At 48.6% G+C, this 21,788-nt stretch overlaps 3 protein-coding genes and 1 non-coding gene across 9 annotated transcripts in view; all 4 read right to left on the bottom strand.

Annotated features, from left to right (window-relative positions):
* Nucleotides 1–20: 20 nt before the first annotated feature.
* Nucleotides 21–6,451, bottom strand: Myg1 (melanocyte proliferating gene 1). 2 transcript variants are annotated; one of them, XM_030248679.1, is made up of 8 exons: nucleotides 6,207–6,432; nucleotides 5,958–6,070; nucleotides 5,442–5,634; nucleotides 3,799–3,958; nucleotides 1,176–1,328; nucleotides 937–1,059; nucleotides 650–831; nucleotides 305–524 (listed from the first exon to the last, which is right to left on the bottom strand). In XM_030248679.1, the coding sequence occupies exons 4-8, from the start codon at nucleotides 3,940–3,942 to the stop codon at nucleotides 326–328; spliced, it is 801 nt and encodes a 266-aa protein (XP_030104539.1). In that variant the 5' UTR covers nucleotides 3,943–3,958; nucleotides 5,442–5,634; nucleotides 5,958–6,070; nucleotides 6,207–6,432; the 3' UTR covers nucleotides 305–325. The 2 variants fall into 2 exon arrangements, with proteins under 2 accessions (NP_068359.1, XP_030104539.1); NM_021713.2 differs by lacking the exon at nucleotides 5,442–5,634 and having other exon boundaries at nucleotides 21–524; nucleotides 6,207–6,451.
* A 218-nt stretch (nucleotides 6,452–6,669) lies between these two features.
* Nucleotides 6,670–12,044, bottom strand: Pfdn5 (prefoldin 5). Its single transcript, NM_027044.3, has 6 exons — nucleotides 11,900–12,044; nucleotides 11,625–11,727; nucleotides 11,311–11,342; nucleotides 9,564–9,638; nucleotides 9,343–9,448; nucleotides 6,670–6,887 (listed from the first exon to the last, which is right to left on the bottom strand). Exons 1-6 carry the CDS (start codon nucleotides 11,969–11,971, stop codon nucleotides 6,811–6,813), a joined length of 465 nt encoding a protein of 154 aa, NP_081320.2. The 5' UTR covers nucleotides 11,972–12,044; the 3' UTR covers nucleotides 6,670–6,810.
* Nucleotides 9,451–9,512, bottom strand: Gm51296 (predicted gene, 51296). Its single transcript, NR_162787.1, has one exon. It is a non-coding gene; the product is annotated as a predicted gene, 51296 (primary transcript).
* Nucleotides 12,045–13,802: 1,758 nt separating the features above from the next.
* The window catches only part of Espl1 (extra spindle pole bodies 1, separase), a 28,104-nt gene continuing 20,118 nt past the window's right edge, over nucleotides 13,803–21,788 (bottom strand). For 3 of the 5 annotated variants that reach the window (XM_011245396.3, XM_006520258.4, XM_006520259.4), the window contains 13 exons: nucleotides 21,269–21,641; nucleotides 20,949–21,110; nucleotides 18,535–18,748; nucleotides 18,267–18,457; nucleotides 17,620–17,747; nucleotides 17,394–17,516; nucleotides 15,680–15,835; nucleotides 15,414–15,584; nucleotides 15,188–15,292; nucleotides 14,890–15,005; nucleotides 14,627–14,710; nucleotides 14,353–14,517; nucleotides 13,803–14,152 (listed from right to left, as the gene is read on the bottom strand). In XM_011245396.3, coding sequence (XP_011243698.1) covers nucleotides 13,945–14,152; nucleotides 14,353–14,517; nucleotides 14,627–14,710; nucleotides 14,890–15,005; nucleotides 15,188–15,292; nucleotides 15,414–15,584; nucleotides 15,680–15,835; nucleotides 17,394–17,516; nucleotides 17,620–17,747; nucleotides 18,267–18,457; nucleotides 18,535–18,748; nucleotides 20,949–21,110; nucleotides 21,269–21,641 — 2,196 coding nt within the window. In that variant the 3' untranslated portion in view covers nucleotides 13,803–13,944. The remainder of the gene's footprint in view (nucleotides 14,153–14,352; nucleotides 14,518–14,626; nucleotides 14,711–14,889; nucleotides 15,006–15,187; nucleotides 15,293–15,413; nucleotides 15,585–15,679; nucleotides 15,836–17,393; nucleotides 17,517–17,619; nucleotides 17,748–18,266; nucleotides 18,458–18,534; nucleotides 18,749–20,948; nucleotides 21,111–21,268; nucleotides 21,642–21,788) is intronic. The other 2 variants (NM_001356312.1, NM_001014976.2) reach the window with 1 other exon arrangement.

The following is a 21,788-nucleotide window of genomic DNA, read 5'->3' as shown; positions in this document are numbered from 1 at the left end:
GTTATGTACTCCTAGGGTGGTTTCTATTTCTTAAGGATTTATTATTTTACACGTTTGTGTTGCCTGCATGTACAAATGTGTGTCTAGTGCCCACAGAGGTCAGGAAGGGGGTGTTGGATCTCCTGGAGCTGGAGTTACAGTTATGAGCTGCTTTGTGGGTGCTGGGGATGGAATCCCAGTCCTCTCCCACAACAACCATGTTGACTGCTGAGCTATCTCTCCAGCCAACTGAGATGGTTGTCAACTGAAAAGCAAAGCACTTACAAGTCTAAGAAAATTCCAGGTTGGTGGATCAGGGACTGGGTCAGTTAGAGGTGAATACGTTTTATTGGACTACAGCATTTGCAAGAGGCACAGGTGCTGGGCGCTGGGCAAGGGTGGCACGGGCCATGTTCAGGGCACCCTCTCGAGTGTGGTGCCCACCAATGAAGCCACTGGCATGGACGAAGATGCAACCAGGGATCCCACTGACTTGGTCCAGGGCCTTATCCCGAAGTCCTCTCCATGGCTCGGGCAAGGGTAGCCTACACAGAACAAAGGGGGACATGAGGAACTAAGGGAAGGGAGCAGGTCTCACGCATGGGTGGCAGCCCCCAAAAAGTGCTGAGACAGACTTCAAGGTAGGTAGAGTCATTCTGTGGGGACTCACCGGCTTTGGAATGAGTGAGGCTCCTTGGGTACGCACTGGACTCGCCACTGTCCAGCCTGGTCAGTGTAGATAACAAAGGTAATGGCCACTTTGGGGGACAGCTCAGATTCTAGGTGGTATAGATGCTCCTTCCAAGGGCATCCACCTTTTGCGAGTTCCACTATTTCCCCACTTGAATCTACCTGAAAGGGAAGCAGAGTGGCTAGAAGGTTTGGGCAGAGCAAGAGGCCCAGCTGACCAGATGGGTCAGGACCATCCCTGACCCCGAAGCCACCTCCCAGGTCTACCTTGAATCTCTGGGCCAGTGCCTCCTCTACTAAGGCCCGGGCTGGCAGCCAGCTGTGCTGGTAGAAGTTTAGTCTTTGCAGAAACTCCTCTTGTACCAGGTCCATTGCTCGCCTGAACCCTGCCTGGGAAAGGTTGGAATGACAAGACATGTTGAACACTGGCCCAGATTTTACCTCACAGGGATTGGAAGATCAACCGTTTTTACTTTGTCTTCTTCAGCTCTGTGACTCAGGCTCACCTCAGTGTCTTGGTTGGGCTGGTTCCAGGTGGGATTAAGCCGAGCAACCCGGGCACTCAGTGTGGTGGTCATGGCATACCGAGGCTCCCCCTCTGCCCACTGAGAGATCCCATTGTCCACCGCATCCACCTCTTCCACAAAGTTCTCATACATCTAAGGCAGCAGCAGGGGAGAGGCACTTGAGGCTTGACGGCACGTAACACACACTATCTCACATCTGCCCTCGGTGTTTGACAAATGGGAGAGGAAGAACTAGGGAAGGCAGCAGCTTAGTGTTGGGCCTGGAATCCAGTCACCTGCCTTCTAATGCTGTCCTACCAGCATCCAAGGCCCCAGGCAGCACGTGTGGAGGGGCTGCTGACTTTTTAACATTAAGTAATTTTTTTTTTTGGTTTTTCAAGACAGGGTTTTTTTGTATAGCTCTGGCCGTCCTGGAACTCACTTTGTAGACTCTGCCTCCCAAGAGCTGGGATTAAGGGCCTGCGCCACCATTTCCGGCTCCATAAGTACATTTTTAACCAGTGTAGTGGCACATCACTTTAATCCCAGAAGCAGGCAGACCTGTGGGTTCAAAGCTAGCCTGGTTTACATAGTGAGTTCCAGGACAGCCAGAGATACATAGTAAGACTTTGTCTATTTAAAAAAAAAAAAAATAGCCGGGCGTGGTAGCACACGCCTTTAATCCCAGCACTCGGGAGGCAGAGGCAGGCAGATTTCTGAGTTCAAGGCCAGCCTGGTCTACAAAGTGGGTTCCAGGACAGCCAGAGCTATACAGAGAAACCCTGTCTCGAAAAACCAAAAAATTTATTTTTATGTGCATGGGTGTCCTGCTTGCATGTATGCCTATATACAATGTATATGCGTAGTGACAGTGGAGGCCAGAAGAGGGCATCAGATCTCCTGGAACTGGAGTCACAGATGTTTGCAAAGCACTATGTGGATACTGGGACAATGAATTCTGTCCACCTGTGTTCTTAACCTCCAGCCTGGCTACTAAATTTTGAACAAGGATTTTAGTTCCTAGATAGGCTTGTGGGAATGGATTCCTGTGCTGAGAGAGGGAATAGAGAGTAGGTGGGCTGGGTAGACTGCATGGCAAATCAATGAGGCAGTAGATGGTTAAGTGGAGAAGTGTGTGACAGACACCAAGAGCTGAGGTGTGGGGCTTTGAGACGGAGCTCATAATATACCATATATTAGCAGCAGCTGCAACATCCGATCCTGAAGAAACAGTAGGACAATACCTCAGACTCTAGAGCAGAACCAGTATGAGAAGATGAGACACTGCTCTATAAAACGGGCCTCCATCAGTAACATGATGTCAGAGTGGAAATGGAAACTGACCCCAGGTCTCGGCATTCTCAGAGCTCCCAGCCCGTTCACAACTTCCCCTGTGGTACAATCAAATGGGAGCAGACGCTGGAAATCGAAGCCCAACACCTGAGCTCAAGAGCCTAAGCTGCTGTCTCATGTGCTGGGAACTAGGTAGGGCTGAGATTTTACTAGTGAGCCTTACAGGAACAGGGCAGGTGCTGTCCTTGGTACTGCTTGGCTTGAACCTGGAGATGTTTGTGCTTTTCCACCCGAGCCTGCCAAACTGTGTAACCAGTGAATTACGGAGATGCTGAGAGATGCTCTCAACAGCCAGGGTGTCGGAATCTCTGAGCTCAGTGCTTCTTCTGATATAAGCTGTTTATTTAGAAATATTGAGGGGCTGGCGAGATGGTTCAGTGGTTAAGAGCGCCTACTGCTCTTCCAAAGGTCCCGAGTTCAAATCCGAACAACCACATGGTGGCTCACAACCATCTGTAACGAAATCTGATACCCTCTTCTGGAGTGTCTGAAGACAGCTACAGTGTACTTACATATAATAAATAAATAAATCTTTAAAAAAAAAAGAAATATCGAATAATTTTGTTTGGTCTGGTTTTTGAGTCAGGGTCCAGGTTGGCCTGGCATTCAAGGTCCTCCTGTCTAAGCCTCGTAAGTGTTAGATACAGTGTGCTCCACCACACTTGATGTATGTCAAGAAAAAGATGGGAAAACACTTTCAAAGCCATTCCCCAGAATGATGTGATATTGTACCCTTACAGTTTTAACAACAGAGGCAGAACCTATCTCAAAATAACAAATTACTAAGACCTCTTTCCTTAAATTAAAGCCCAGTACCCACTGCCCACTTCAGGGTGCCTGCTGTGGGGAGTGACTGAAAGGGTGGGCTTTGAGGTGTGGCCTGGCTAGAGGAAGTGTGTCACTAGGGGTGGCTTTGGGGTTTCAAAAGTCCAAGCCAGGCCCAGGTTATTTTGTTCTCCTGCTGCCTGCTGATCCGTAGGTAGAGCTCGGCAGCAACTTCTTCGCCACCATGTCTGCCTGTGTGCTTGCCATGCTCCCCACTATGTGAAAGCAGATGTTTTAAACCTCTGAAACCATGAGCCAGCCCCAGTTAAATGCTTTCTTTTGTAAGAGCTGCTATGGTCATAGTTTCTCTTCTCAGCAATAGGACAGTGACTAGGACTGTCCCCTATAGGCCAGTGACTGACCTAGTTCAGGACTGTAGCTGTGCCATTGCTAGCCAGCCCAGCGGGAAGGCACAGATGGGACCTCTCTGTCCTCGGGCCCCTACCTTGTCATAGATGGTATCCACCACGCTGTCCTCTTCACTAGTGCCCAGCAACTGGGCCAGGAGCTTACGTCCGAAGTGCAAATAGACAAGTCCCGCACTGCTCAGCTTGGTCTGCCATGGCTTTCCAGGGCACAGTGAACTCATGGTTTCTGTAAAAGTCCTGAGGAGCATAGGGAGGGGCTGAGGTGAAGGAGTTGGTTATCAGTGGGATGGGGAGACGAGAAACCACTTGAGAAGATGTTAGCGTGTCCTCTGGTGCCAACACAGGCCTTGGCTGAGAGCTTCTACTCCGACATTCCCATACAGCGGTTTGACTCATCATTGTATGTTGAGTTTTGTGTTTTGAACATTATGGAGAAAAATCAAAGATCCTGTCCTTTAAAGTTCATCTGTGGGAGGGGGACAAACAACAGAGCAACTGTCCCTAACTGTCACTGTCTGTGGTTCCTAAGGGCCTGACCTCCAGATGTCAAGTTCTTTATGTAAAATGGGACAGTGTTTGCCTGTAAAGGACACACATCCTCCTGTTTTTGGAGACAGAGTTTCTCTGTGTTGTCCTGGAAATCATTCCCTGCTTTGGCTCTCACCGCCTGGGATTAAAGGTGCAGACTATCATACGGGGCTACATTCTTTTTCCTTGATGGGAATGGGTTTTATGTGATCCAGGCTAGGCTCAAACTTGCTAACAAACAGATGATGACCTTGAACTCATGACCCTCCAGCCTCTACTCAGGAAGTACTGGAGTTACAGGTGTACACCATGCACCTTGCTCCTCCTCTTGTATCTTTTAGATCATCTCTAAATTACTTATAATGCCTAACAGGTTGCAGATGTTAGGCAAGTAGCTGTTACTTTAGAGGACAAGAAAAGGCTATTCACATCCCACACAGATGATATTTACTCACGTATCCACTTTAAAAAGAACAAAAAGATGCCAGGCGTGGTGGCACACACCTTTAATTCCAGCACTCAGGAGGCAAAGGCAGCCGTATCTCTGTGAGACTGAGGCCAGCCTGGACTACAGAGGCAGTTCCAAGACAGCCAGTGCGATAGAGAAAGGCATGTCTCAAAACAAAACAAAACAAACAACAGAAGGGAACCAATTTTCCTAAATTGGAAAGTGGAATTGTGAGATTTTGGACGTAGGAAAAGTGAAGAAACATATACAAGAAGCGCTTATCTTTCAGCAAAGGTGGGGACATGCACCAGAGCCTGGTTATGTGTCTGAGGTGAGGGAGGACAGTGCAGTGGTACTGGGAATATATAACATGTAACAGCCCATTTCCATGTCTGCTGCTGTGATGAGACACCTGACAAAAATCAACTTCAGAGGCAAAAAATGTTTATTTTAGCTCACAACATCACAACATCCCATCACAGAGGGGAAGGTGGGAGAAACTTAGAATGGGGAGTCACATCTCACCCAGACAAGAGCAGAGAGACAAGTGCATGCAGGCTGCTAGTGCTTGGCCATCTTCCTTCGCTCACACAGCCCAGGGATTAGTGCCTCCCACAGTGGGCAGGGCCTTACAGGGCAATCAAAGACACCCTACAAACACGGCCAACCCCATCTGGATACCCCCTCAACGGACCGATTCCCAGGTGATTCTAGAATCGAAATTTTATCAAACTGATAACTAACCATCATGGGGCTGGAGATGGCTAAAAGAGCTGGCTGCTCTTGCAGAGGAGGCAGGTTCAATTCCCTGCATCCACGCGGTGTCTCATGACTTCTTTAACTCCAATTCCAGGGGATCCTGATACCTTTTTTCCGTCCTCCTTGGACACCAATGCATTTGATGTACAGACATGAATGCAGACAAGACACCCCTACTCTTAAAGTAGAATAAAAACAAAGCAAAAGGCCACCTCAGTAGATTATCCTTGAACTAGAAGGATCCAGCAGCTTGTGGCAAGGACAAGTGAATGGAAAACTGCCAGTGTGAAAAAAAGTTATGGCGGGAGGGACCTGAGGGAGGTTCCAGGCCAAGGAGCAGGCTCGAAGCGAGCTTTAATTCCCAGAGCGATAAATTGCTTGACTTCAACGATGAGGAGGCAGTGGTCTTTGCTGTCATGAACTTGGGCAGTGGGTGGTGGGATTGGAGCACTAAAGCTAAATCAAGAAAGTCAAGAGAACAGGCAGCGAGTGTGAACTCACCTCTGGTGATGATCATAACGGTGACTCTGGGGGTTGTACTCACCGCCCACATCCACCACGATGTCACACGAAGCCAACTTTTCAGGATCCCGAGTCCGCACAATCTCTGCGTTCTGCAGGCACAGAGGAAGGGGCTGTCAGGTAGGAGTCAGGATTAAAGTTGGGTTTCCAGGGCGTGCGTCTCGGGGAAGGCGGTTCTCAGGCCATTGCAGCATCAGAGGGGACCGGGTTAGGTTCGCAGGTCCGTACCGCGTACTCGGGCAGGAGGCGGAGCAACGCGCAAGCCAGAGCTTCATCGCAGTGGAAGGTGCCGTTGTGCGTCCCGATTCGGGGCGGTGCCATGAGGTTGTTGCGAGGTCTTTTAGCGGGCGGATCCTGCTCTGAGCCAAGCATGCGGTGCTGGGCTTGGAGAACTGACCGGAGCGGCAATGTTAAGATACCACGCAGGAAACGTCTACCCATATAGTTCCCTCCAAGGGAAGGTCGACCCGGAAGAGGAAGTGTCAGGCACAGCTTCACTTCCGCCCGCCATCCGTCCCCATGGCAACAACACTGTGCACTACTTAGCGCAAAACCTTTTTACAGGTCCCCAAACCTCTGGTTGGAACCTCTATAAGGCCGTGTGGCTAGGGGGCTCTTGGCAAAAGTACACCTCCTGGGCACTCCCAGTTCAGCACCAGGCCCTTGTTTAATGCAAGAATAGACCACCCCATTTGCGCAGCGGTCACATTTATTAACATTAAACACAAAACACTCTCTTCCCAGGCCACTTTCCCAGGAGGCCATTGCCGGAAAAAGTCCCAGGCCCCTTGAAGAAGGGTCCCTCACTCTGCTTCATTTCTGCAGTGCACTCTCAGGCTTTGACCGTGGCCTGCGCTGCCCCCAGGGCTGTGAGCTGCTGAATCTTCTGGCTCATCATTTCCATGACAGCTACAAGAAAAGAAGGAGCAGTCACAGCCTAGTGAGAACCCAGGGCTAAGAACACTGCCGTTAAACTGTGGGGGACACAAACACACAGACTTAGAGTCTACAGGGTTGTCAGTATGCTAACCACTGGAATGTAAAAATAAACAAAATGTTAACCATAAGCAGAAAAGACTGTCAGACTGGAGGCCATATTCAATCCCTAACACCACTCAAAAAATAAATCAGGAGGCTGCGCCAAGTAGACTGGCTATAGAATCTAGGCTATTTTCTTTTCTTCTTTTTTTTTTTACGGTTTTTCAGACAGGGTTTCTCTGTATAGGCCCGGCTGTCCTGGAACTCACTCTGTAGACCAGTCTGGAAATCAGAAATCTGCCTGCCTCTGCCTCCCGAGTACCGGGATTAAAGGCGTGCGTGCCACCACGCCCAGCTTATTTACAGCCATTTCATCCCGAATCATTAACAGGAATCTTTCTTCTCAGTCATTCAAACACTTACATACGTTACATCACTTTCAGAATCTAGATAATAACACGCCAGATATCAAAGAGAAACAGAAACATCTTTCACGTTGTTGCTTGTTTTGAGACAGGCTCTTTACATAGTCCTGGCTGTCCTCAAACTCACTGAGATCTGCCTCCCACAGAGACATGGTTTTAACCTGGAGGAGATGTCCTCAAGTCTCATGCTACAATCCATATTCTTCCTTCATACTTGTATGGGGTGTGGGCATGTGTCCACCACTAGGCATATGTGATGTGTGGAGGAGACCAACGGAGAACATGAGGCGTCTTGTTGTGCTTTGTCGTTCTCTGCCTACCCCTTGAGACAGGGTCTTTATTGAGCCTCACCAATTCAACTAGGCTGGCCAGCCAGTGAACTCCTAGGATCTATTTGTCTCTGTTCCACCAGCATTGGGCTTACAAGTACTTGGGCCATGTCCACAACTTTTATGTGGGTGCTGGAGATTTGAACTCAAGTCCTCATGGTCATGCAGCAAGCCCACTCAGCCATCTCCCAGCCAGACCTTGTTTGTTTTCTTTTTTAATTTTAATATTTATAGTGTGTGTGTGTGTGTACCTGTACATACCATGTTCATGCAGGAGCTACAGAAGGCATTATCTCCTGGTACTGGAGTTATAGGTTGTTGCAAGCTGCCTGTGTCTTCCGCTAGCACATTAAATGCTAGTAACTGCTGAACCTTTTTCTCTGGCCCGTGTTGTTTTTTTTTTTTTTTTTTTTGAGACATGATCTTGGTATTTACCCTAGCCTGGCCTCCAACCCAGATTACTCACCAAGTACTGAAATTACAGGTGTGCCCCACCACATACGAGTGGATTAATCATTTAAATGGATAGTATGGTAGGTCAATTATATATGTGCATATGCACACACGTATGTATGCATACATAAAATAAATTTTAGCTAGTACCCTTACCATTGCGCTATATGTCCCCAGGCCTATTCAACTATATCTATTTGGGGGTAGGGTCTCACGCAGCCTTGAACTGGCTATGTACTAAAGATCATCTCGCTGGGCGTGGTGACTCATGCCTTTAATCCCAGCACTCGGGAGGCAGAGGCAGGCGGATTTCTGAGTTCGAGGCCAGCCTGGGAGTGAGTTCCAGGACAGCCAGAGCTATACAGAAAAACCCTGTCTCGAAAAAAACAACAAAAAAAATCATCCCTCTGCCTCCCGCCATCATCCTAAATGATGGGATTGAAAGTGTGTGTCACAGACCGGGCATGGTGGCACACCCCTTTAATCCCAGCACTTGGCTTCGGAGGCAGAAGCAGGTGAATTTCTGAGTTCAAGGCCAGCCTGTTCTACAAAGTGAGTTCCAGGACAGCCAGGTTTACACGGAGAAACCCTGTCCCGAAAAAAAAAAAAAAAAACAGAACAAAAAACAACAAAAAAAAGAAAGTGTATGTCACAAATCCTGGCTGCTGTTTTCTTTTGAGACAGGGTCTTGCTATGCAGTCCTGAAATTCACAGCAATCCTCCTGCCTTAACCTACTCAGTCTTGGGATTACAGGTATGTACCATCATGCCTTATGCAATGAATGTCCTACCATGGAGGAAGAAAGCATCAGGTGTTTCCTGGGGGCTTATAAAATGGCAACAGATAAAAGCATTTCCTACACAAGCTTGATGACAGTTTAATCTGTAGGACCAGAGTAAAAGGAGAAAAGCAATTTCTGAAAATTCTCTTCCAACCTTCCCATGTATACCACAGCACTTCTATGGCCCTTGTTTGTCTGTTCTGTCTCTGTCTCTCTCTGTCTCTCTCTCTCTCTGTCTCTCACACACACACACACACACACACTCTCTCTCTCTCTCTCTCTCTCTCTCTCTCACTCACACACACACACACACACACACAGAGGAATAATAAATACTACTTTACAGAAAGAGAGATAAGAGTTAGTTTACAAAAGAGGTACCCTAGGCAGAACTTACCCTGCTTCATGGCATGCTTCTCCTGCAGCGCTGGCTGGATTTTCTCCATCTGTTTGGTGAGGAAGTCTATCTTCCTTTTGAAGAAGTCCTTGGCGTCCTCAGCTGTCTGCAAGAGCAGAGGTGAATGAAAGACTAGAGAGACCCTGTCCTACACCACACCTCTCCCCTTAAGCTCCCGTCGCTCACCTCCTCAGAACTTCCCCACCCCCACCCCCGCTCACCTTCTCCACGTAGTAGCCGGTTCCCACATCAATAAGCACATGCTCCACATCGTGTAGCTTCCCGGGGACGTACATCTGAGAGGGCAGGGTTAAGAAAAAACTGACCCAGCATGCGGCATGGGTTTGTCAGCCAGGGTACTAACCCCAAGGTGTCCTTTTCTAAAAAGCTGCAGCTGGGAGAACCAAGAGACCGGAAGCCTTAACTTACGGGTCACTGTAACTGGAGGGACACAACAGAAGCTGGAACACTTTCTGGTCCTGATCCCATCTCTCCTCTTTAAAGGAGCCCCTGTATTTTTCCACTTTCCAGAAGGAACAGATCAGATACTTAGGATTCTTTCCTAAAGCTCCAGAATAGTGTGAGTGAAAAGCCGGCCTCACTTCCCCTGAACCATGAATCCTGATGGATTATTACTAATTTTGATTTAAATATTTAATTTTAGATTTGTGGTTCGAATATGCTTGGCCCACAGAGTGGTACTATTAGGAGCTATATAGCTTTGTTGGAGGAAGTGTGGCACTGTGGGGGTGGGCTTTGAGACCCTCCTCCTAGCTACCTGGAAGATGGTCTCTTCTCCTGGCTGCCAATTGGATCAAGATGTAGAACTCTCAGCTCCTTCTACAGCACCATGTCTCCCTGGGTGCTCCCATTCTTCCAGACACAGTGACAGTGGACTGAGTCCTCTGACTCTAAACCAGCCCCAAATGAAATGTTTGCCTTTACAAGAGTTGCAGCCGGGCGTGGTGGCGCACGCCTTTAATCCCAGCACTCGGGAGGCAGAGGCAGGCGGATTTCTGAGTTCGAGGCCAGCTTGGTCTACAGAGTGAGTTCCAAGACAGCCAGAGCTAAAAGAGAAACCCTGTCTCGAAAAACCAAAAAAAAAAAAAAAAAAAAAAAAAAAAAGAGTTGCCTTGGTCATGATGTCTCTTCACAGCAATGAAACCCTAAGACAAAACTATGTGTATGTGTATGCATCATGTGCATGCCTGGTGCCTGCAGAAGTCGGAAAAGGTTGCTGCATCCCCTTGAATTGTTGTCACCTACACCATGTAGATGTTCGGAACCCAATTGGGTTCTCACTGAGAGCAAGTGCTCTTAACTGCTGAGCCATCTCTCTAGTTACAAATTATTACTACTTTTAAACTTACATGTATTTGGTCTGTGTGTGTGTTTTCACAAGTGTGCATGCCATGGAGCACGAAGGTCGGAGGACAACTTCTGGGAGTTGGTCTTCTCCTTCCACCCCATTAGTATCAGAAAGTTAGCTCAGTGTGTATGTGTGGGTTTTACGCTCTGCGTCGTCACCTTGCCGGCTCTATTGTTACTTAAAACAGTCTTCACCACTTTGCTATTCTTAGGTTTCTCTTTCGACTGTCATTTCCTGGTGGAAATGACAACAGGTCATTTCAACAGGAGGAAACAATCTACCTTTCACTATTAGAGATGAGCGGCAATTAAGGTGAAATTGAAAAAAGAGGCAAGTTCCCAATTTCAATATCCTAACATTTTTTCTACTGGCTTTAGCCAAATGCCAGCTTTGTCTCCATATTGACATCTCTAAACAAAGAGAAACACAACATTTCAATTCTTCACCGAACTCTGATACAAAGTATTACATGGACACTGGTGCAACGTTAGACAAGTGAGCTACGTTAAGTGTTCGACTGTTCTTAAAATCAAAACTCTCCCCGCTTTTGGGAAAGACTGTGGAAGAATGTAAGGTAGCATTTCCCGTGGAAAGGATACAGAACTCGTCAGTGGGACCAGTAATTCTTTTCCTGTGAAAGTAATAAAGACAAACAGCTGGGGAAGGCTAGCGGCTCCCACGCGAAGACGTTAGGGGAAGCTCCCAACAGGGCTCAGTGTTCACAGACAGTGAAAAGAACACAGCAACTGAGGAAATGTCTTGTACATTTTAGTTTTCTGTAGGCAACATGCGGGGGCTCCTGTGGCTACACACACACTAAGTAACAAACAGTTTTCTTTAACGAAAACTGGAACTAGGAAAAAGCGAAGGAGAAGCCGGCATCCCCAGGCGCCCTCACCCGCCTAGCCCATACCCTCGTTGCTCTTGTTCAGCACGTTCAGACAGTCCTTGGCTTCCACGTACTTGGTCTGGACCACCTTGAGCTGAGCAATGGACGTGGACAAAAACTCCACTTCCTACAGAAGCCGGGAAAAAACAAGGGGTCAGCTCAAGAAAGCGGGGCCCAGGCTGAGGGGGCGGGACCCGGGACCGGATAGGGGTTTCCCTGGGAAAGGAAGCCTCCCCGACCGGGCGGGCGGTCGGTCGGAGGATATGAAGCGCGAGGAAGGTGCTGGGACAGGTCCTCACCTGGTCCAGCTGGTTCTTGAGCATTTCCAGTTGTGGCAGATTCAGCTCCGTGATGTTAATCGACTGCGCCATGTTGGGAAGGAGGACTGCCGAAGAGGAAGCCGCCTGGGCGAGTGACGCTCTAGCCGCCCTCCGCGTTACCTCCGTGGTGCCGCCAGGGGATACGCTCTGCGCCCGTCGTCTCTATGATCCTGTGTTTCGGACCCGCTTTTCGGATCTCAAGCTTAATTAGAGAACGCAAGTTTTTCTTTTCTCAGAGTACACTAAAGCTAGCACGGTAATTTTGGCTTCCTGTCCCCATAACTCTAGGTTCTGCTGGCCTAGAAGTTTTGGCTCCAGAGAGGGGAGTGCTCCTACCAGGAGCTACAACAAACATTCCATTGAACTGGAAGCTCAGACTTCCCCTTGGTCATTTTGGGCTTCTAATGCCCTTAAACCAACAGGCTAAAAATGGAATAACAGTGTTAGGAGGGGTGATAGATCCAGATTACCATGGGGAAATTGGATTACCTCTTCACAATGGTGGTAAGCAAGATTATGTCTGGAGTGTAGGAGATCCCTTAGGGCGTCTCTTAGTACTACCATGTCCTGTGATTAAAGTCAATGGGAAACTACAACAGCCTAATCCAAGCAGGATGACAAAGGACACAGACCCATCAGGAATGAAGGTATGGGTCAATCCTCCAGGAAAAGAGCCAAGACCTGCTGAGGTGCTGGCTGAAGGTGAAGGAAATACAGAATGGGTAGTAGAGGAAGGTAGTTATAAAATTAGTTAGCAAACATGGCTTGGGCCTTCAAGGGACTCGAAACTCTCGGACTCACGACACAACCACAAGATTGTAAAGCGGTATAAGCTACTGCGCGTTGTTGGGACAAGCCCGCGACAGGACAGCAGGGAACCTGTGTTCTGACAGTACCACTAACGCGCTTTAAAGGATAAAGTGCAAGTGCCAAAAAGGAACAACTGCCAACCAACTACATTTATTTTTATGTCTCAGTATATATGCAGGCAAACCAAACCTAGGTCCTTTGAAAGAGCAACCTAGTGCTCATAACTGCTGAGTGTCTGTCTAGCCCCACCATTGTGTGTTGGATAGGAAGGGTCTGTGTGCTTCCCAGCAACTTTTTTTTTTTTTTTTAACAATATCAGCCAGATATTGGTGGTGCACACACACTTTTATTTATTTATTTATTTATTTATTTATTACATGGAAGTACACTGTAGCTGTCTTCAGACGCACCAGAAGAGGGCATCAGATCTCATTATGGGTGGTTGCTGGGATTTGAACTTTGGACCTTCGGAAGAGCAGTCAGTGCTCTTACCCACTGAGCCATCTCACCAGCACCCCCCCCCCTCCCAGAAACTTTTAAAGGTGTAGTTGTTGCAACAAACCATATGAGTAGCAAACCCCATTGAATCTGCTGCTGCCATTGCCAAAGTGTAGCAGCCTTGGTGGGAAGGGCAATGGTTTCTAAAATCATCCAGGATTCAAAGGCAGTGGAAGGATTAAAAACATCAGCATAGCCCTATCACTACCTTTCCTTTCTCCAGTGTGAACACTTTAACTGCCAGGGTATTGTTTTGTAGCACTGGCTAGCTGAAACTCAAAAGTAAAGACTCAGCTGGCCTTTACCTCATAGGGATGTTTGCCTCTCACTCTGTACATTTTGTTTTTGGACATAGGGTTTTCTCTGTATAGCCCTGGCTATTCTAGAACTTGCTAAGTAGACCAGGCTGGCCTCTGCATGCACCACAGGGCCACTTTCAGTATTTTGATGGCCCTCTATTCAGCTTCATCACCCAAGCTCCAGCAGCAAATTCTGTCCTGCTTATGTAAGCAAATTCTCCAATCTGCTTACATCACAGAGCAGGAGTGAGGGAGTAGCTTCAACTCTCACAAACTGAGGCTTGGAATATCTTTATTAAGGTCACATTAAAGAAAATATTTCATACAAAACACCAGGGAAAATCACTTTAAAAATTCTAAATAATCAAAACCAAGTTTGGAGGTAGTCACACAGCTTCTACCATAGACAAGACAGCTTCAGGGTGTCTGCAGAGAGATAGGTAGGCCGTAGGCTACAGGTGCAGCACCAATGAGGTACTTGAGTCGAGGGGCCTGGCGGGCTTGGCTGGCATAGTAGAGAAAGGGAGCCCCTGGGCCTGCTCCCAGCCAGCCCTGCAGCAAAGCCTCTGTGTAACGGTCAATGTCACGGTCAGTCACATCCCAGAGATTACCTAGAAACAAGGGGCTTGGGAGAAAGAGTGAAGAAATACAAAGTAAGGGCTCTGTAACAAGAAACTTTGGAAAACATTACTGGTGTTGAGTGAGTAGAGGCTTGAACGAGGAGCTTCCCTGGCTTAGAGGTGCAGGGGAGCCGAGAGAGGAGGAACACTGAACATGGGGGCCAGGATTAGTGCCCCGAGGGCAGGTCTCATCTGTTGGTCTTACCAGCCAGCCATGATGTACTTGAGCACGATACCAGCTCCCTCCAGGTTTCCATGCACGGCAAGGGCTGCACTGCTGCAGCCGAACAGCAGGGCCACCGCCCGGCAGCTCAGCCGCAGGACAGCCTGCCCATCAAGGAAGCGGGCACCGGCTCCGTGCCCTGCGTAGCTAAGGCAGAAGAAGTGAGACAGCACTCAACACCTGCTTCGAGGCTCTGAAATGCCCAATCAACCATAATGCATGGTCCCCTCCCAACTTCCCTGCCCCAAACACTCACATATATAAATCCCGCTCTGTCAGGGCAGCCTGCACCTGATCGAGGCTTGGCACTTCCCCAATCACTCCTTTCCAGCCAGTTTCACTGCAGGAAGAAGCTGGGAAGTCAGTACCTGGCAGACAACGATAGAGCAGAGGGAGGGAGCAGCTGACAGCAATGAGAAGCAGCCACTGATTCTGGAGCAAAAGCACTCATGGTCGCCCTTGCTTATGTGAGGGAACCTCTGCCCTTCCCCACCCTACTAAACCCCTTCATCACCTGACCTGCTAAAACTGGCTCGAAATCTCTCCTCTGTGCTCGACAGGTTACTGTGAGGGTTTAGCACATAGAAGGTATTCTGTGGATCAACACCTTGGCTCAGCACTGATGAGGCTCCAGCCTGAGGGACAAGCACTGACAATTAGGTTCTTGGTCAGTTCGTGAAGCCCAGCCCCAGCATACTCTAAGCCCTTTCCATAACCGACCCATTGTTCCTCCCCTCCTGTCTCCCACGGTGCTAGCCTTCTTTCCTTAGGCTTTACCCAACAGCCAGTCACTCAGGCCCTGTGTCCTGTTGCCCACCTCTTTAGTGACTGTGTAGCTGAGCAGGAAGCGGAAGGAGGGCAGCCGGGTGACCGGCTGTGCTTGGAGGATGGGCGTGCTTTCCCAAGGCAGCTTTTGCAGGTCCTGGAAAAAAAGCACTCCATGGTCACAGTCAACAGCCACACAAACTCAAATGTCTGAAGGGACCTAGAGGAGACCCCATGCTCATTACCCTTGGGACACCGTTCATGCCCCAGCTCTTTACCTTGTCTAACACCAATACAAGATGTTGACTTCGAGGGGCCTCCTGGCTCTGAACCTGTCCTACTGCCTCGCTCAGGAGCACTTGGGCTCGGTCAGGCTGGGCTGGGCACAGCCCACACGCCAAGGCCTGAACATCCTGGCTGGTGAGGATTCTGGCCCCACTAAGGATGACCTACAGGAGAACAGTGGTTAGTGGGTGTGGGTGCCATACTCCACCACTATGGCTGGTGGGACAGAACTATTTTCCCCTTCATTTCCTGAACTCACTTTCAGGAGAGTGGAGTCAGGATATTCCCAGCCACATTCCCGCAGCAGCTCTTGTAGTTTGGAGGCCTCCTGGGCAAGGCTGGGGTCAGCACTGCATGGCAGCAGCAGCCCCCTCCAGCAGCCCAGCACCTGTTCCTCCAGGGCGGTGATGAGTGCCTAGGGCAGGGACCGATCTCTCAGTTAGACAGAAAATGTTTTATAAATCAGGAAATTCTATTACTCTTAGATGTCTATAACGTCTTTTCCTTTTCTGAGACACTCAAAGGTTGGAGATGTCACTATGTTGTTGTCAAATAAGAACAGTGGACAACGGGTCTACATCCTTCAGGCTGACTGTTTTTTGTTTTGTTTCTTTTCTTTTCTTTTCTTTTGTTGAGATAGGGTCCTCCCTATGTAGCTCTGGGTATTCTAGAATTCACTAAATATACCAGGCTAGCCTCGAACTACGGGCTCCTAGGACTAAAGGTGCACCACACCTAGTCTTTTCTTTTGAGAGAGGACCTCAGGCTGACCTGGACCTGGCAGCAATCCTCCTTTCTCAGCTCCCAGGGCTGGGACTGCAGGCTTGTCTCACTGCACTCACGTCTTCAGTATTTATTTATTTTTTATTTTTGGGGGGCTTTTCAGGACAGGATTTCTCTGTATAGCCCTGGCTGTCCCGGAACTCACTTTGGAGACCAGGCTGGCCTCGAACTCAGAAATCATCTGCCTGCCTCTGCCTCCCGAGTGCTGGGATTAAAGGCCCGTGCCACCACGCCCAGCTCATCAGTATTTATTTGTTGAAATACAATTTTATATTTCCCAGGCTAGCTTTAAATTCCCTATGTAGCCAAAAGTCATTCTGAAGCTGGTGGGCATGGTGGCACTTGCCTTTAACCCTAGGGGAGGCAGAGGCAGGCAGATCTCTGAGTTCAAGGCCAGCCTGGTTTACAGAGTGAGTTCAGGACAGCAAGTAATACACAAAGAAACCTTGTCTCAAAACAAACAAAACCAAAACCAAGACTTTGAACTTCTGGTCCGCCTGCTGCCATTTCCTAAGTGCTAAGATTACTAGCTGGTATAAGCACACAGGATTTTTTGCTGTTCTGGGAATCAAACTAAACGCAGGGGTTCCTACATTCTAAGCTAATACTCTTCCAACTAAGCTATATTCCTGCCTTGTCATCATAGAGGAAGAAGGAGGGAGAGGGAGGAAGGGAGGGAGGGATGGATGGAGAGAGGGAAGAAGGGAGGGAAGAAACGAACCCAGGATGGCCTCAAACTTGCTATGTAGCTAATGATGTCCCCAAGTCCCACTGTCCTGCCTCTGCCTCCCGAGTGTGGGGATTGAAGAAGGGGCTACCACACATCAGAGTATCTTTAAGCATTCCATTGCCATACCTCCTTTTAAATCTGGAGCTCTTCTTTAAAATTCCCCCTCATATGATATAACTTGTTTTGTTTACTTTGTATTTATGAAACAAGGTCTTACTTTGTGGCCTGGTACTCACGATAGCCCAGGCTGTCTTTGAACCTGAGATAATCCTCTTGCCCCAGCCTCAAGAGTACTGGGATTACTGGTGTAAGCAACCATGCCCAGATCATAATTGTATCGAGCAAAGAAAGGGCTCGAAGTAGCTCAACACTGACCTGGACCTCTGCTCAGGAGGTACTGCCCCCTACCCTCTGAGCCTTTCTGTGGCAGGACTCAGCTTCTCACCCCAGGAGCACACACCTCCATCCTTTGGTCCAGTGCCAGCCGGCCCGTCCACCATACTCGTTTCTCAGTACAGCTGCTGTTTTCTTTTTGGTCCTTCTGGATGGCATCAAACTCTTTCAGCACTGCGCTTAGAGGGAGCTTTGGGAGGAGAAGATGTTGTGAGTTTGTCTCCCCTGGGATCCTCACCTCCCATCCCTTACCACAGAATCTGGAACACTAGTCCTTGGTACAGGAACCCTACCTTATTTTGGGCAGTGGGGATCTTCACAGTAATTGGGGGGTTGTCCTTTTCCAGGCGGGTCAGTAAAAGAGTGTTGCTCAAGGTTCCAGGCTGGAGGGTGGCCAGAGCCAACACACAGACAGTCACCCCTACCAGACAGAGAAGACACACCCAGAGTCATGTAAACTGTCAGGAGGTACCTGCAGCCTTGTCTTCTGCAGTGTCTTCCCTGGACAATGGAGCAACAGCTAAGCTCTTTCTGCTACAGCTCCCAACTGACAGGCAACCAGTACTTCTGCAGGCCCCTCTCAGCAATTAACAAAGGCTTCCACTCAGAGTAAAATGCTCACACCACCCCTTTCCACACCAAGAGAGTCCAGACATTTCAACACACGCTGAAGAAAGAACAATTCTGAACTGAGAAACAAATGCTGTGAGAAACAAATGCTAATATATAAAAAGGCGTGACTAACAAGAGAGGTAGTGATTCACGCCTAAAATCTCCGCACCCAGAAGGTGGGCTACACACAAAGATCCAGTCTCAGAAAAAAGGAAAAGATGACAAAGGGCACAAGGCCAGGTAAACTAAGCAATATCTTAAGCTCATCTACTCAGCCCTTCAACTAAATGTATAAAAGACAGGATACAGGCAAAAGCAGATACTATACCACTAGGGATCAGAGCCAGGCGCTCCTGGAAACTCTCCTTCTCTGCCTGGGGGAAGCAGCCAGATCCCAAAGCCTTAAAGGAAAAGAGGCGCTGGATACGGGCCAGTGGGACACCTCCGGGCCTCTCCTTCAGGTCCAGCCTCTGCAGATGCTCTGCCAGTTCAGGTGATTCTTGCTGCTTCTGGGCCTTGCTGTAGACAACACAAGAATGAGTCTGGCTCCTTTCAGGCAGTTTACCCATTTTACCCAGCAGACGGCAAGCCCTCACCTGAGCTGTCGGTGCAAGTGGGTGAGCAGCTGGTGACGGCAGGTGATGGAGATAGACTCAGCAACAAGGAACGCAGTGGCATAAGGATCTCGGTGGCCCAGACACAGGGCCAAGAAGCGGCAGAGGTGAGCATAGAGCCCACTTGGAGGGCAGTGACTAACACCACGGAAAGCAATGCTCAATGAGTCAGAAATGGAATCCAGGGTAGAAAGATCTAGAAAGAAGTCAGATTATTGCTACGATGGGCATCCTGCTTCTTCTTCTTCTTTTTTGTTTTGTTTTGTTTTTCGAGACAGGGTTTTTCTGTATAGCCCTGGCTGTCCTGGAACTCACTCTGTAGACCAGGCTGGTCTCAAACTCAGAAATTCGCCTGCCTCTGCCTCCCAAGTGCTGAGATTAGTGGCGTGAGCTACCACACCCAGCACATCCTGCTTCTTTTTTTTTTTTTTTTTTAAGATTTATTTCTTATTATTATATATGAGTATACTGTAGCTGTCTTCAGACACACCAGAAGAGGGTATCAGATCTCATTGCAGATGGTTGTGAGCCACCATGTGGTTGCTGGGATTTGAACTCGGGACCTTTGGAAGAGCAGTCAGTGCTCTTAACCGCTGAGCCATCTTTCCAGCCCGCATCCTGCTTCTTAATTACTAGGAACTTCCAGGGAGTCCCAGCCCCACCTTCCATGAAGAGCAGATGCTGCATCCAAGGGACTGAGCCAGGACATCTCCTCACTGCTTCACTGCGCCCTGTCCTCCCCAAAGACCCTTTGTACTAAAAAGACAAAAGTGCAGGCAGACTAAGTCTCTTACATAAAATGCAGAATCCAACCAGGCTCAGAGGCTGCTGGATCTAGACAGTTTGGGAGACACAGGGATGGCTGAGCCTCTAATCCCAGCACTTTTAGAAACTGAGGATCAATATTCTCAAATTCCGGGCCAGCTGGGACCACAGTGACATAATGCCTCAAAAAAATCAGAGGAAAGGGGCTGGAGAGATGGCTCAGCGGTTAAGAGCACTGACTGCTCTTCCAGAGGTCCTGAGTTCAATTCCCAGTAACCACATGGTGGCTCACAAACATCTGTAATAGAATCTGATGCTCTCTTCTGGTGTGTCTGAAGACAGCGACAGTGTGTATGTGTGTGTGGTGTATATATATATAAACTAGAGGAAAAAGAAAAAGCCTGGCATAGTGGTGTAGGCATATATTCTTACCATTTGGTAGATAAGCCTTGGCTACATAGAAAATTCCAGACCAGTGGAAGCTATATTACACCTTGTCTCAAAAAATAAATTTTTTAAAAGCTGAGCCTTTGGGGCTGGAGAGATGGCTCAGCGGTTAAGAGGATGGACTGCTATTCCACAGGTCCTGAGTTCAAATCCCAGCAACCACATGGTGGCTCACAACCATCTGTAACATGATCTGGCCCCCTCTTCTGGAGTGTCTGAAGACAGCTACAGTGTACTTATTATAAATAAATAAGTAAATCTTAAAAAAAAAAAAAAAAAAAAGCCAGGCGTGGTGTTACACACCTTTAATCCCAGCACTTGGGAGGCAGAGGCAGGCGGATTTCTGAGTTTGAGGCCAGCCTGGTCTACAAAGTGAGTTCCAGGACAGCCAGGGCTACATAGAGAAACCCTGTCTCGAAAAACCAAAATAAATAAATAAATAAATAAATAAATAAATAAATAAAATGAAAAGAGAAAGTCTTTAAAAAAAAAAAGCTGAGCCTTTGGGGTGTGGTAGTACATGCAGGTTAGTCCCAGCACATGAAAGGCTGAGGCAGGAGGATTAGGAGTTCAAGGCCTGCCTGAGCTACATGAGATTCCATCTCAAAAGCAAAGCAAGGATCCCCAACCAGATGATTCAGTGGGTAAAGAGGAGTACCGCGACTCCCAAAGGTGCCCTCTGACCTCCTCAGGTCAGACAGGTATGCAAATGCCACTTTCTTCCCAAATAAATGAAAAGCTGAGCCTTCAATCCCAGCACTGGGGAGCCAAAGGCTTAGATGCTCAGCAGCCAGGCACAGATATAGTTACACCTATAACTCCAGTGCTAAGGAGGCAGAAACAAGTACAGCCCCGGGGCTGCAGCCACTCCATCAGCGAGCAAAAGCAAGCGAGAAAGACACTCCATGTCCCCTTCTGGCCTCTACACACGTGTGCACACAAATGACACACATGCAGCACCCCCCAACAGAGAGAGAGAGAGAGCGAGAGCGAGCGAGCACGAGCAAGCGCTAGATGTGATGATACCTGTAATCCCACAAGCCACCCTGGACTACATGAGATTATATGTCAAAAAAAAAAAAAAAAAAAGTCCTTTAAAAGTGTGCCTCCTGAAAAAGGATAGAAAACTAAGAGAGCTGGCTCAGCCCTCTGGGTAATCTAAGCTCAGTAGTCCGCATACTCACCAATGGGTGCAGGAACTGAGAAGGGTGGGAGCCAAGGACTAGGGTCACTATTGGCCTCCGTGTCTGAGTACAAGACAGGTCTCTCTGCCTTGCTGGAGTCCCGTCTCAACACCTCACACTCTCCTACGGGTAGACCAGTGTCTGCAGCTGCCGCCTTCTCACCTGGGGAGACACCACTGCTTTTCATGCTTCCTCCCCAGAGGTAGCAAAGGGTTTTCCTTCTGGGCACTGGTACTGTTATTTCTTAAGTTTTGGTCCCAGGGACACCCGACAAACACTTCAGAACACGTGCCTTCTGCTTCTTGCCCTTGAAGTCCTACCTGAGGCCGAGTCTTCCCCATCAGAACCCCTGAGAATCTCGAAGCTTTTTTCCAGATGGTTGTCCACTGGCTCCTCTTCAGGGATACTTCTCATGATCTCGGGTCCCTGGCTGGCCCAGACACAGAGGGGTGCTTTGGGACTCTCTTCTTCACAATTTCTTGAAGCCACCTTCCTGGCCCTCCGAGTCCTCCCACTGACACTGGAATGTCCAGGGGTACTTTCTATAGCAACCACCGCATCTGTCTTTAAGCTACGTCCCTTCCTAGTTTGGCCCCGGGTACGGGAAGCAGTCCCTCGCCTCTTAGGCTCCTCTACAAGTTGTGTGTCAGCTGAGACAAGGTCTTCCAGGTCACTGTCATCACTGAAGATCACCTGTGACAGAAGGAAAGGGAGAAACAAAGGCCATGAGATGCTCAACAACAGGTTCAAACAGCAGGTGGCACTATGGAGGCACTCGCAGGCCTCTGATGAGGTCAGAACTGACTTCCCACAGCACTTGCCACTCAAAAGCCCATGGTC

Source organism: Mus musculus, chromosome 15 (assembly GCF_000001635.26).
Source record: "Mus musculus strain C57BL/6J chromosome 15, GRCm38.p6 C57BL/6J".
Classification (NCBI taxonomy): domain Eukaryota; kingdom Metazoa; phylum Chordata; class Mammalia; order Rodentia; family Muridae; genus Mus; species Mus musculus.
This window is presented reverse-complemented; position numbering and strand designations above follow the sequence as displayed.